Source organism: Phalaenopsis equestris, unplaced genomic scaffold (assembly GCF_001263595.1).
Source record: "Phalaenopsis equestris unplaced genomic scaffold, ASM126359v1 Scaffold000002, whole genome shotgun sequence".
Taxonomy (NCBI): domain Eukaryota; kingdom Viridiplantae; phylum Streptophyta; class Magnoliopsida; order Asparagales; family Orchidaceae; genus Phalaenopsis; species Phalaenopsis equestris.
In genome coordinates, this window is record NW_018164444.1 from 35,088,137 (window position 1) to 35,103,567 (window position 15,431).

General features: G+C 37.6%; 1 protein-coding gene across 1 annotated transcript in view; it reads left to right on the plus strand.

Annotated features, from left to right (window-relative positions):
• Positions 1-7,601, plus strand: part of LOC110017937 — a 34,528-nt gene extending 26,927 nt beyond the window's left edge. Inside the window, exons 3-7 of the mRNA XM_020715108.1 lie at positions 2,245-2,382; positions 2,583-2,630; positions 3,391-3,505; positions 6,273-6,370; positions 7,216-7,601. Of these exons, the coding sequence (XP_020570767.1) occupies positions 2,245-2,382; positions 2,583-2,630; positions 3,391-3,505; positions 6,273-6,370; positions 7,216-7,302 (486 nt within the window). The 3' untranslated portion in view covers positions 7,303-7,601. The remainder of the gene's footprint in view (positions 1-2,244; positions 2,383-2,582; positions 2,631-3,390; positions 3,506-6,272; positions 6,371-7,215) is intronic.
• Positions 7,602-15,431: the final 7,830 nt, after the last annotated feature.

Here is a 15,431-nt window from a genome sequence, read left to right on the forward strand (position 1 = left end):
AGCGAGTGGGGAGCTAATTATGCAGGTAAAGAGATAAATAGGGTTTAGAATTGTAAATGTTATTATAATTAATAATATAAATATAAAAATATTTAATTTTTCCAAAATAATATTTGATTCGTACTTTTTTATTCGTGTGTCACAGCATAACAAAATGAATGTCTTTTTTAGGTAATTCTGACGTTCAGTGCGTGTTGGCGAGGTCGATTTCATCGTCCGAGGTCATTTTGATGAATTTGTCAATTTGCGTGCGATTTGCTCGTGTGCAGAATTATGACAATATGAGTGTCCTCCCTAGCTAAAAACGATGTCCCGGACGCGCCGGAGTAGTTCGTTTCGCTATCAGAGGTCGTTCGGAGTAGTTCGTTTCGCTATCAGAGGTCGTTCGGAGTAGTTCACATTTTCAACCTTTTTTAGGCTTAATTCTAGTCCGACCTTGCGCAACTTAGTGAATTATGTGTTTTTGATAAAGTCTTAAAGGGGTTTTCCTAGGGCTTGAGATCTTATTGGGAACTTCTCTCTGAGTCCACATGGTGGTCCTTAACCACTCGACCAAATGACAATGGTTTGGGATCACCCATGCAAAACACCACAAGAGAATCAGGAGGCGGCTTGAATTACTAATAAGGATGGATCTCCCAATACTAGTCTTCTAAGTTAGTCAATAGGAATTCTTAGAGCTAGATCCTAGGATCTAAGGAGAAGAGAAATGAACTCAAAATGAGGTCAACAACATCAAATTAATTGTTTTGACGTTTATAATTTTATAAAATTGATTCGGCCAAAATATGAGGGATGTGAAATTTGTGTTACATTTTAAATTGTTAAAATTTTTACCTGGTTTCTTTTAATCTCGTTTTTACAGGTTGGACCCCCGCTATTGCACTTCCTCCCCCCAATTATCTAGTATTATTTATATGTTGTTTTAATATTTTTGGTAATTTTTTATTCAATTCTCTTTCAGCATAACTGTCAGCATCCAGTTTCTCCATTTTAGCATTGTATCCAAAGGCGATCAGGTCTTCCAGTTGTAACTGGCTCTAAAGTGGTGATTATCTTTGACTCTCCTTGCCCCCTCATCCATTCCTTCGCTGACTCAGCCCCCTTTTCTCTCTGCAGCCGCCCAGGACAACCACCTCTTCCGAAGGCCGCCATCCCCTCTCCTCGTTGCAGCCAGTTCAGCACTTTTACTATTTCTGCAGTCACCAACCCTCCACACCGCCCTTCCCAATCATTACAGCAATCCTTACCAGCCTCTACTGCTACCACATGGTTGTCCACCCTTCCACCTCACGCTGTTTGTTAAGTCGTTTCCTGCTATTCCTCCTTCCCACACTTGCAGCAGGCCACCCTTTCTCCTCCTTCCCATCACAACGCCAACCTACCACTTCCCTGACAGCTCGTCTTCCAACCTGCAGCTTCTCATCCCCTCACATCATTGCTGCTTGCCACCACTCCACCGCAGTCCTTCCTTCTATCCTGCTGCCCTCCAAAAGCAGCAAACCATCGTATTTCCATCCTGCATAACCGCCCTCTTTCACCTTTGACTTACAACCCTAGTTAAGGGAGCGTTGTGTCCATTATTGTTATTTCCTTTTCAGTGTGTCATTGTTCTGCTGAGTACACTTACGCTGTTTGTTCAATCGTTTCCTGCTGTTCCCCCTTCCCACACCTGCAGCAGGCCACCCTTTCTCCTTCTTCCCGTCACAACAGCAACCTACCACTTCCCTGGCAGCTCCGTCTTCCAACCTACAGCATCTCATCTCCTCCCATCATCGATGCTTGCCAACACTCCACTGCAGTCCCCGCTTCTATCCTGCTGCCCTCCAAAAGCAGCAAACAATGGCCTTTCCATTCTGCATAACCGCCCGCCTTCACTTTGTCTTACAGCTCTAGTTGAGGGAGTGTTGTGTCCGTTGTTGTTATTTCCTTTTCAGTGTGTCGTTGTACTGCTGATTGACTTTTCCAGTTAATATTTTAACTCCGGTTTCATAAGAAACCCGCCATTTGGGCCAGCAGTTTGGCTGTCTAACTTGGACAATTGAATTATTATGGTGAAATTAGCAAAAGAAGCTAGCTTTTTTTCAAACGCAATATTATCAAAACCCGTGAATCTTTTATATATGTATATTCATTCATTTGATTTGACTTCAATTACTGAGATTTCAATTACTGATTAACTTTTTACATCTGTTTTGATCCTTCTCATGCCTTTCTATTATTACAACTGAACTATTATTACAGGCTTCTTTACATGCTCTTGGAAGCATAGCTGGAGCAGACAGATCTGACAAGAGTTTACTACTAAATGACAGTGCAGAAGAATGCCTTAAGCGCTTGATTTATGAAGCAGCTACAAATAGTTCGAAGCTAACACCATCTGTTAGTTCCTTGTTCTGGATTTTGCTCTTCATAATTTATTGTGTTTAATCTGGACAAAATACTAACAATTAGCTGGTTTATTACTTATGTGTTGCTACTAGCTTTTTTACTGTTTGATTGTGAATGCTGCTTGATTAGCTATATGAAATCCTTATGGCTTTTCAATTTTAGTCTGTATTTATTTACCAATCTCCCTACAGGGTTTATTCCTCTCTGTGCTGCAACAAGAACCTGAAATGCGATTAGCAGTAAGTATTTGTATTATTTTATTTTATAAAAATTTCTGTTACTTTTTACTTGTCAGATTTAGACAATTAAAAACAACCCCAATTAACATGAGTCAACATTCATCATGTCAATCCATATCTAATGCTAGTGTTTTTGTTGAGCACAACAAAAGTTAAAAACCTTTATTAAGGGGCCGTTTCATTTGCTAAAAGTGAATGCAATGTTAAAGGTTTGCGGAATACTATAATTACTATGTATTTGAAACACTTATGAATTGTTTGGTTCAATGTAAAATAAATGGATTTGATATTTATTTATTTGGTTTGAAGTAAATTGAAAACAATGTATTTACTTGGGCAAAAGTTGGCGGGCGGCGGTGGTGGACAACGGCATTGACTTCTATTACCTTTTCTTCTATGTTAACTTCACCTTCTCTCTGATATGCCATCCTAACTTGGGTGTCAATGACTTCTTTATGGCCCAATATTTAGACCCTTGCAGCATAATGGGTGTAACTATAATTTTATAAAATTTTCTTTTTAGTCTCCATAAGAGAGGTTTTTTTATATTTATTTATAGTTTTCCTTAATACTGCTATGATGGAGTAATATATTGTCATCTTAGTATTTGGCAAAAGCTTGTTTAAGAGCAATATATAGATGCATTTGAATATCTTCATGAATGGAAAAAACATGAGTTATAGCTATTTTTTCCTATGTTATGTTTAAGTTCTTCATTTTATTTAATTTTTTATCTTGATGGGGGTGGTAAAATCTACAGGCTTACCGATTGATATCCGCCCTTGTTGCTCGGTCATGGTGCTTAATGGAGATTTGCTCCAGGCTGGAGATTACATCTATTGTGATGGATGCAGATATTGAGGACGCAAAGATGGGTTTGTTTCTTTCATATTATATATTTACCGCCTGCGTTTCTTCTCTACAAATGCAGATATTATTTGTTTATATGCATGTGTGTTTTTTTTTCTGATTCGTTGTGTGCTTGTGGCAAATAGGAGAGAGAAAATCATGAACATGGAAGATATAATTGCTTCTCTGTGCTAAAAAGCTTAGATGCACATTTGATATATTTGAAATAATAGAAAAGTGTCAAAATGGTCATCTATAGGGTTTATTTCAGTCTCAATTTATAAAAGTATGTCACACACTAGCCTAAGGGTGTCTTTTATTAGCGTAAGGGCAAATTAGTCTTTTATTGTTATTGTTGTTGGATTTAAATAGGGCTAGGGTTATGCATAAGATTATTATTGTGAGCCTTAGAGATAGGCTATGGGAGATAATTCCTACATATTGAATTGTAGGATTTGGGAGAGATAGTCTACCTCTCAAATTGTAGGATTTGGGAGAGATCGCCTACCTCTCGAATTGTTAAGTTTTTGTATTTGTATTCATGCCAAGTTATTTGGATTATTAAAGAAAATATTTATTTCGCCCTAATTTTTATTAAAATTTGTACCGATTTCTTTGTCGGACCATATTAAATTGGTATCAGAGCATTGATTTTTTTGGAGATCAACAAGGAATCGATGTCGGCGTGAGAAATAGTTGTTGCCTATGTGAGAAATAGGTGGGATGCATCATAGGAAGGTTTTCTTCCATGGAAAATCAATTCAGGAGCTTGGAGTAGATGACAAGGAAGCTTATGAAGATGCAATATAAGATGCAAACCCTAACTAAAGGTTGACTGGAGATTCCGTTATCAGATTGAAAGGGAAAGATATTGAACATGAGAAACATAAGGAGGAAAGCATCTACTATCATGATTTTGCCTCTAGGGACTGATGGTGGTGAATTAGAGATTTCAGATGGAGGCGGTTGGTCCAAAATATGGAGAAGGGGTCATGCAAGAGATGTAGGAGTACGAAGAAGGAAGAAAAGAAGCCAGGATGGGCTATGACTGTGATCGAATGAGAGTGTTTTACTCTCGATACTTGGGGGAAGCATCGGATGGAGTGAAAGCTGAGGTGGAGATGCTAGGGTTATGAAGTTGAAGATGCCAATTTTCGAGGGGGGAAAATGCACATGAGTGGGTGTACTATGTAGAGTAATATTTCACTGTGAATGGGCTAAATGGGGAGGAGTATTTTATAGTGACCAGGTTGTGTTTAGAGAGGAAAACCCTAGTGTGGTTCAATGGAGGTAGGCAAGATTCCTAATCTGATCTTGGGAGAAACTTACGGAGATTGCTTGCTAGAACATTTTTAAGCCATCTAAGGAGACATTAATTTTATACCTTTGACTCGAGAGGACTATCATTGAATATAAGAAGAGATTCGAGTTATATTATTGTGATGGCTTGGAGGGGGGATTTCTGAAGCAGGATTGGAAGAGAATTTCATAAAGGATGACATACGGGGGTTGAGGGAGACGATGGAGTTGGACCAGATGGTGGAGGATAAGAACCAAATAAAGATGGCCAACAGAAGCAGTACCATGGTAGAATTCCACAAGAGTGCTTTGATGACTATGACACCGAGGACCCAAACAATGTTATTTTAGGGGGAGGTGCCGAAGGAAAAGAATATGGGGTTCCGTATAGGGGACAATTTCAAGTGTCTTGCAGATACAAAAATTCGGGAGAGGCGAGCCAAGGGGTTATATTTTCTGTGTAATTAGAAATTTGTCTCCTTAACACTCCAAGGATCAAATATTTTTAGGTTCTCACAGTGTGTGAGGAGGTTGGGGATGAAGAAACAAATGACTGTGGTGAAGGAGGAACGCCGTCACTTATTTCCACCTTGAAGACAAGTTGTCTTTTTGGGATGAGAATATTGTTATGTGCCATCCTAAATGCAATTTTCTTTTATTTAGCCTAAGGGCAATTTGGTCTATTATTATTATTATTATTATTATTATTATTATTATTATTATTATTATTATTATTATTATTATTATTGTTGGGTATAAATAGGGCTTAATAGCATTGAGTTAGGGTTATGCATGAGATTATTGTTGTGAATCTAAGGGTTAGGGTTTGGGAGAGAATTTCTGCCTCTCGAATTTTAGAATTTGGGAGAGATTGCCTACCTTGAATTATAGGTGTTTATCTTTGTATTCGTGTTGTGTTATTTAGATTATTAGAGAAATATATTTGTTTTGCTCTAATTTTTGTGGAAATTTGTGTCAATTTCTTTGTTGGATCATATCAAAATGTCAATTTAGTTCTTAACTTTTTAACTGGGGCTAAAATAGTTCTCCCAGGGAGCTATTTCTTCCTATATTAAAAGAGTATGGGAACTAATTTGACATTTTTATAGACTCTTGTACTAAAATGACTCGTGTAAATAATCATCAAATCATTTTGATACTTTCCTTTTTGAAATAGTAATACAGTGCCACTGTTTCTTTACAATTTTTTCGTGTTTTTTTATTTGTCCCTGTACACTGATAATATAATTTTAATCCTTCCTACAAAAACAAACCAGATCCTATAAAGATAAATACTGAAAGGTTTTTGAGGATAGTTGAATAATTTGGTTCTAAAGATGTCCTGTAGTTACAATTGTCTCAAAACCTAAATGGAATTGCTATACCCAAAAAAACGTTTGTGGAAGAAAATATAGTGCCATGTGCTCATGGCCTTCATATCGCATTACAAGTTGATTTTCTTTAGAGGTTTCTGTTGAAGATGTTAATTTACAGGTATGGAAGCTCGCCATCAGTGTTGTGCGGCCATCTATTACGCTCTGTCTGCTTCAAATATGGCCGCTGATGCCAAAGTTGCTGAACTAGCAGGAAAGGTAAGCTGCTTCTTTGTGGTATTTAATTGTTGGAAGATTTACATGTAGCTACTCCAATTCATATGTATTTACATATCTAACACCTAAACTTTAAATTTTATATATATGTCACCTTAAATGCGCATGAAAGATCTGTTCCACTTTTTCATGGTTAGAATAGTAATGTTTTTTTATGCAAAATACAAGATTTGGGTGGGAGAAATGTAAATAGAAAAGTTTAGGTGTTAGACATGCAAATACATAGGAATTGAGTGGTATGTATGTAAATGCCCCTTTTAATTGTTTTCAGCCATGCACTGGAGTTCTGGTCTCAGTCATGAATAACTTTTCTGCTGTATTTCCTAGACATTCATTATAAATAATTAAATGAATTTATGCTACTTCAACAGAATCAATTTGGATAAAACATGACGGGCCTTGTAATCTAGTTCTATAGAACTATATTGATCGCAACAAATCAATTTTTCTTTTGAATAAATATTTGTATTAGCCCCTATTTAATACTAATTTGGTTTCCATTTCCCTGATATATTTGTCGAAAGGGGTGAATACACTTATCTTTCAAACAAATACTTTTAGGGGAAAAAAAAACATTCGCGTCAAGATGTTCCAACCAAAAATTAGTTAGAATGAATCTCAAAATTATTGGATTTACTTTGAAATGAATAAATACAAATTTTGATTAATTACTCATTTATTGCATTTATTGCATTTATGTCTAAACAAATCCAATAATTTTGAGACTTGTCCTCATGAAACTTCGCCTCACCATTCCAAGCCTTTTTTTATGGGTTTCAAAGCAAGAGCTTAAAGGAAGGGATGTATGATTATTCTTGGATTTTCAGTTGCAGGAAGCAGTTAAAAGAGGTCCTTTTCTGACCAAAAGGCACATTGAACCAAAACCTATTGTCATAACTGCTGAAAGGTTCTGATTGGAAATGAAAACCTAAAACAAGGTTCTATAATATATTGGGTTGGCTTCTGTAGAGATCCTAAATCAGTAAAAGAATAGCTGCCATTTCAGAGATGAATTTTATCATAGTCTTAATACATTTTCTGTATTACAAATGTTCTTATTTTGCTGGTTCAAACTGATAGAAGAGTGAAGAGATTCAGTTTTGGGGAAATAATCCTGTGTTTCATATTTTAAGATTAGTTTCAGTTCTCCATAAACCTCTTTGGAATATGTAAAATGAGATTTTTCTGCATTTGTTGGTGGTCATGTTTAAATTTTAATAAAGTTAATCTGATGGAATAAATAAGTTTTAATATTATTTTAGGGTAAGAAAAATATGTTCTTATCATTCAAATGTTTATTATTTACTCATGTAACATTCTCTCTTAAAAAAAATAAAAAAAACTAATGATAAGAGAGAGTTTGGTGAAAGGATGAGTTGGGGTTTTGTTGCAGATGCAGGCAGATGAATTTAGAGATTTCCCTTATTTTTATACTCATTCAATTGCCAATTATGTATGCAATTAGTATTAATTAAACTATTGGGAAAAATATTACGTCAGGGCTCCTAACGTAGAGCTACGTTCTGATTGGAATATTTCGATGTGTTACGAGAATATTTCATCTACATTATGTGTTATTCGAGTATTATATGGTGTTATTCTATTATTTTGCGGTGTTATTAGAATATTTCTCCGTGTTATTTGATTTAGGGTTGTGTTATTCGACATATTCTCCATGTTATTTCAATTTTTACTATGTTATTGGAATAACACAGTCCAAATCAAGTAATGCAGGGAATATTCTAATAACACTTTAGCCCCAAATCAAGTAACGTGATGAAATATTCCAATAACACTGCAAAATAATTGAATAACACATCATTTTTACAAATAACGTAGTTGCAATATTCTCATAACACAACCGAATATTTTAATTCGAACGTAGCTCTACGTCAGGAGTCCTGATGTAATGAAGATTCTATTTTTATGAATATATATGTTTTTTTTTTCTTTTCAATGTGATTTATTCTGATTTATTTATTATTTAATCTTGCAATATCTAATTATAAAATCATTTCATCTTAACTTTACCAATAATTATGTTTAAGGGTGTCAGTTTTTTAATTTAATTGATAAAGATTTTTTGGTTGTTGACGAGGTTATGAATTTGAACCTTGCTTCAATCTAATATTTGGTTTTTTTCATCCACCTTTCCAAAATTAAAACAAAAAAAAGCTGTTGTTTTAATGTGTTAAATTACAGCTAGATTAATACATGAATCCAAATACGTATATATACATTTACAAACATATACATGCATCTACTTACGTCTATATATAAATACATACATATATATCTACATATAAACACATACATGTATACAAACATACATATACATACATCTACATTTACATACATATATGTATGTATGTATGTATGTATGTATGTATGTATGTATGTATGTATGTATGTATGTATGTATGTATGTATGTATGGGTGTGAGTTAAGTAAATGCATAAGAATTGGGAGCTACATATGTAAATTCCCTTATTTTTTATTAGATATTGTATAACTTAATAATTGTATTGTATTAGTTAAGGTTTCAAGAATGAGACGTAGTATAATTTTAAATGATAAGGTTAAAAATAGGGAGTCAAATTAAGTAGACTGTTTAGTCTCCGATCCGATAGAAATATGTTTAACAATTTAAATGTTTTAGAAAGTCTGATTAAAGTTCGACTAACCCAAACTAAATACATTACTCATTTAACATAATGCATAACATGCATTCACGTTTAATATGAGTTAAGTTTGAACTTTAGGATCTAGTCTTGATTTACGAGATAATTTGAGTCGGGTCTCAAAATTAAATGATTCTTGATTCTAAGCTCAAATGATACCCTCAAATTAGTAGGTTTAACGAGGAATCAAGATTTTTTTCGTTGGTTCGTTTGAAGTTATCTGTGTTTGAAATAAACTTTGTGTTCGAATCAAAGTTCCCTTTTTATCTCTTTTCCTTCATTCTTCACTCTCCTTCAACTGGGTACGATCATGACTTAAGTCCAGTGGGGGCAATTACTCCTCTGAAATGTCTAAATTGTCTATATAAATAGAAAATTTAAATATTATTTTTATCTCTTTTCCTTTATTCCCCATCTATACCATTAATATAGATGGGGATGTTAATAGTAGAATTCAGGTTGGTTGGTTGAAGTGGAGGAATGCTTCGGGCCTTTTGTGTGATAGAAAAGTACCGCTAAGACTGAAAGGAAAATTTTATAAGACGGTGGTGAGACCTGCAATGCTCTATGGCGCTGAATGTTGGCCTTTAAAAGAGAAGCATAATAATAAGTTAAGTGTTGCCGAGATGAGAATGATTAGGTGGATGAGTGGCTTTACACTTAGAGACAAAATGCGGAATGAATATATTCGTGATAGGGTTGGTGTAGCTCCTGTGACAGACAAAATTAGAGAAAGTCATCTTAGATGGTTTGGTCATATTAAACGTCGACCATTAGATGATCCGATTAGGAGAGTAGATGTTTTAAATTCGACTTGTGTTAAGAAAGGCAGAGGTAGACCTAGGAAGACTTGGGCTTATTGTATTAAAAATGATCTTAATTTACTAGAACTAAATGAAAATATGACACTAAATAGGACGCAATGAAGAAAAAGGATTCATGTAGCCGACCCCACGTAGTGGGATTAAGGCTTTGTTGTTGTTGTTGTTGTTGTTATTCAATTTACTAATTTTTCGTCCGCTTTAAGAAGCAATGTTGCTTTCACCCCTCGAGACTCATTAGCCAATTTCAATTATATAAGCTATTACACAATGATTGGGTCATAAGCCTCTATCATGCACTGATCTTTATTATTATTATTATTATTATTATTTCGTAGGAAGATATTTTAAAAATCTATATTTTGTTTTAACAAACAAAATAAAGATATCAATACTTTTGGTGTGACTATATATAAAAGGAAATTTAAAAAAAAAAGAAAAAAGAAAAAAAGGAATTTGGCAGCTAAGAGAAAGGTCCAAAATTCCAAATTGCATGCATGATTTTAAAAAGAAATGTTTTTGTGAAATAAATTTTCATTGCAATTTTTGCATGGCCATTTATTTACCCTATCACATGATATTTATTGTTATGTTATATGAGTTTCATTTGAGTGGTTTTATTTATTCTCTGAAATTTGAAATATAATCTATTTGACCTATTTAATGAAAATGATATTTATGTTTAAGAAATTTATACCATAATAAGTTTAAATTAAACATTATTTCATTATATGTTGGTTATGGGACTAAACTCTTAAGTTGATTTTACACCATATTATTAATCTTTTTTTATCTTTAAAAATTATACTTTATCTTATTCTTGAAACTTTAACTATGTTATTTTGACCCCAAATTATTGAACTAAGGTAAAAGGGCATTTTTGTAATGTGGTACCGCTCACCTACCACACCTCACCTACCGTTCACCTACCGCTCACCTACCACTCACCTACCTCCCACTTACCACTATTTTGCTTCTATAAATAGAGAGGGTGTGAGACTTAAGAGAGCAAAGGAAGAGATCTTAAGCTACCACAAAGGAGGAGAGAATAACTAGAGAGCTAGAGAGGAGGAGAGCATCTTGAGGCCTTGTATCAAGCTGTCGCTTGAGAGGGAGGCCATAGAAGGAAGATGAGGGCTCATTTCTATGTATAAGATACGTATTCTCCATTTCTTTTGCCTTAGTGAACTATTTGATTGATTCCCTCCCGTGGACGTAGATCCAGTTGGATCGAATCACGTAAACGATCTGTGTTTGCTTGTGTTCTTTTTCGTCTCATTTCTATGTCAGGAAGTACATATCTCACAACAATTGGCGTCGTCTATGGGAAGATCCATACTTCTTGGCTAGAGGTGTCTGCGTAAAGGTATTCCCGGCCAGCGACGAAGAAGAGGAGTTCGACATTCACGCAGCCGAATCGCGACAGATTCGGTGAGCAGTGGAAGCTTTGATCGACTGGATTCGCACCGCAGGTTGTGCGGTTTGGTGAGACGGAGGAGAAACAATCTGCGAGCGAGGACCGAAAATTCGCCACAGGGCTGCCAGCAGAAGATTTCGGATCAGAGGATTTCGGTCTTGCGAGCAGCTCGACCAGAGGGAAGAGGTGGAGATCGCGCAGAGAAGGGTTCAGGGAGTTCCCTGTTCGGGAGTTCGCGAAGCAGGAGGACCTGAGCAGTTCCGCGTGGCGCGACGGCTCTGGAGAGGCAGTTATTCTCGTGCGAGAGGCAGAGGAGGAATTCCTGATTTGTTCCGCTGGACGCAAAGGAGTGCCTGCGGGAAGGAGGCACGAGCACATAACAAGAAGTTTTCTTCGGTGAACAAGTTTGTTCTCTGCCAGAAGGGAACAGAGCTCTCCGTTCGGTTGGCAAAGGCAGTGGAGTTCACGGGGAGCAATACAACATTTTGGTGATTGTAGCCTAGTTCTTGGAAAGGCAGTAGGTAGAATTCATTGGAAGAAATTCTAGCTACGATAATGAGTTCCGTCAAATTCGACATTGAAAAATTTAACAGGAAGAACGACTTCGGCCTATGGAGAGTAAAGATGAGAACTCTATTGGTTCAGCAGAGTGTTGCAGAAGCCTTGCAAGGGTCGGCGACATTGCTAGCCGACAAGATCGAGAAGGAGAAGATCGGCATACTGGACAAGGCTCACAGTTTGATAATCCTGAGCTTGGGCGACAAAGTTCTGAGGGAGGTGTCGAGGGAGACAACGGCTCAAGCACTTTGGGCCAAACTCGAGGTACTCTACCTGACAAACTATACTCCTTCAAAATGCATGAAGACAAATCCGTATCAGAGCAGATCAACGAGGTCAACAAGATCATCGACGATCTCGAGAACATCGACGTCAAGTTGGACGACGAGGACAAGGCACTACTGTTGTTAAACTCTATTCCCAAGAGCTACGAGAATTTCAAGGATGTGATGCTCTATGGAAGGGTGCAGACTATTACTCTGGATGAGGTTCAATCTCTTATTAGAGCCAAAGAACTTCAGAGGAAGCATGACAGGGACAAGGAAGTCAGCGGAGGCAGTCTTATTGTCAGAGGAAGATCAGACAGGAAAGATACAAGAAATGGTCAGTACAGATCAAGGTCAAGCAAGGATGGCGGAAATTGGTCATCAAGGGGATCTTTCAAGTGCTATCATTGTCACAAGGAGGGTCATTTCAAGAGGAACTGCCCAGACATGAAGAATAAGTACCAAGAAGAGTCAGAAGAATCAGGAGAAGCAAGCATAGCCTCTGATGACTACGATTCTGCTGAGGTCCTGGTGATCACAGAATCTGAATACAGTAAGGAGTGGATCCTCGACTCAGGGTGTTCTTTCCACAGGTGCCCTCACAGAGACGTGTTCGAGACATTGAAACAGGAAAATGATGGGTTCGTTCTACTGGGATACAATAAAGCTCACAGGGTTGTTGGAAGTGGATCAATCAGGATAAGGACGTTTGATGGAGTTGAACGAGTACTGAAAAATGTCAGGTACGTACCAGAGCTCAAAAGAAATTTGATTTCTATAGGTACGCTGGAGTCAAGCGGATGCTCGTTCAAGGCAGAGAATGGCTGCATCAAAGTAACCAAAGGCCCTCGTGTTGTCATACAAGGAGTCAGGAAAAAAGGGTTGTACTCTCTTATCGGAAGAACTGTGATTGTTAAGTTCATGCACTGTTTGGACTTAGCAAACACAAGCAAGGGCTGAGGGCTCCTTAGGGGCCATGTGGAGGGAATCTTTACTTTGAAGCTTCTCAATTGAGGGTCAAGGTGGAGAATTGTTATTTTGATCCTCAATTATTGAACTAAGGTAAAAGGGCATTTTTGTAATGTGGTACCGCTCACCTACCACATCTCACCTACCGTTTACCTACCGTTCGTCTACCGCTCACCTACCGCTCACCTACAGGGTGTGAGGGGCTTAGGAGAGAAAAGGGAGAAGATATCTTGAGCTACCACAAAGGAGGAGAGAATAACTAGAGAGCTAGAGAGGAGGAGAGCATCTTGAGGCCTTGTATCAACCTATCGCTTGAGAGGCTTGAGAGGGAGGGAGACCATAGTAGGAAGATGAGGGCTCATCTCTATGCATAAGCTATGTATTCTCCCTTTCTTTTGCCTTAGTGAACTAATTGATTGATTCCCTCCCATGGACGTAGATCCAGTTAGATCGAACCACGTAAACGATCTGTGTTTGCTTGTGTTCTTTTTTGTCTCATTTCTATGCCAGGAAGTACATATCTCACAACAAACTAATATAATACAATTACCAAGTTATGCAATATCTAATATTCAATAGGGGAATTTACATACATAACACCCAATTCTTAGGCATTTACTTATCTCACGCCCAAATTTTAATTTTTATACTTGAAACATCTTTTCCTATGTACAGAAGATGGAAATAGTGAAATCCACATTTTCATACATAGAATAGGGTGCTTAGTGTCACGGACTAACTTTCCCCAAGTCACACGTGCGGCTTTTGCGCTCTCCTTTAGCACTAAATCAGCCTAATCTTTACAATGCTTGGACTTGTGAGCACCAAGCACTCTTAAGAATAAGAGTAGAGAGAAATGAACACTTTACACTTGAATACTTGAAAGTTTTGATTCAATGCTTGGGTCCTTATAAATGAGGGGAGGGGCTCCTATTTATAGCCACATCCAAACCTAATGGAATATTCTATAATACATTAATTTATTATAGTTTCTAGAGAGTTCTACATTCCTCTCTTATTACACACATATCCCTAGAACATTCTAGGTTATTCTTAATTTCTCCTTGGAGCCTCTCTTCTTATTTTCTCTAGAATTGGGTGGAATCTTTTAGAACCCCATTGATGGCTCCCAACATTCCAGCACTTTCTAGAATCTTCCTACCCATGCTTGTCTTGCCAACTTCTTGAATATAGCGGAGCGTGACACTCTCCCCCACTTAAACTCGCAATGCCCTCCTTGCGGCTTCCCCTGCACCTTTGAAAATTCCTTCTTGATTCGCCCCCAGTCTTGGCAAACTTTGGTTTCTCCTTGGTGTTATGGGAGAGGGATATCATACAACAAGTCTTCCTGGCTAGCGGCTTGGTCTTTGCCTCAAACCTTGTTGAACCATCTTTCTTCTTTCTTGGTGGAACCTCCACCACTTTTCTTGGCATCCAATCTCCTTGGGTATTTTGTCCTTCATTGGTATCTTGAAAGATAGCCAAGTTGTCCCCCTTGTCCTGGTTAATGTCATCCTTGAGCTGGATTGCCGATATTGTTTTGGATCCTTGCGTGCTTAACCTCATTATTGGTACTGAGCAGTCTTGACTCTCTTCCGTGATGCATAGGCTACTGGCAAATGACATTGAAAATGCTCTTGCTTGCTCTAAGAAGTTCATTCTCATGACAACTTTGTAATCATCCAAAGGAATGACAGAGAAATCTAGAGTACCTGACCATGCCCTAATGTTGGTCTTGACTCCCTTAGCCACTCCGTCGATTGACATCCCTGCTGAGTTGACAACTTTAATGGAGCCCCCTCCTTTAGTCATCTGCAACCCCAACCTCTCTGCTTCCTCGCTAGAGATGAAGTTGTGCGAAGCACCCATATCCACCATTGCCCTGGTTGTCTTCCCCCTATTGCCATCTCCACAAAGAGCAACCCCTTGTCGGAGCTTGCATCCCGTTTAGTAGTTGAAGAGATCCCACATGTGCATCCATGTTATTTTCCTTATCACTCTCTTCTTCTTCTTCCTTTTGGCTTGTAGGAAGAGAGTTGAGGGCCTTCTTCTGAGGGCAATCCCTTGCCCAATGAGGTCCTTCACAAAGAAAGCACCGGTTTTGATATGACTTGTTGTTGGCCTTCCCCTTGTCCCTTGCCTTTGTTGGAGTTGATTCACGACGTTTCTCTTCCTTGTTTTTGCCCTTGTCATCCCAACCTTTGACATCATAACTCTTCTTATCTTCAGACTTTCTAGACTCCATTGAATAATCAACTAAGCTTTCATCAACTGCGATGACAGTGGCAAGATCTTGCACTCCTTGCCTCCTAAACTCAGTCTTTGCCCAGT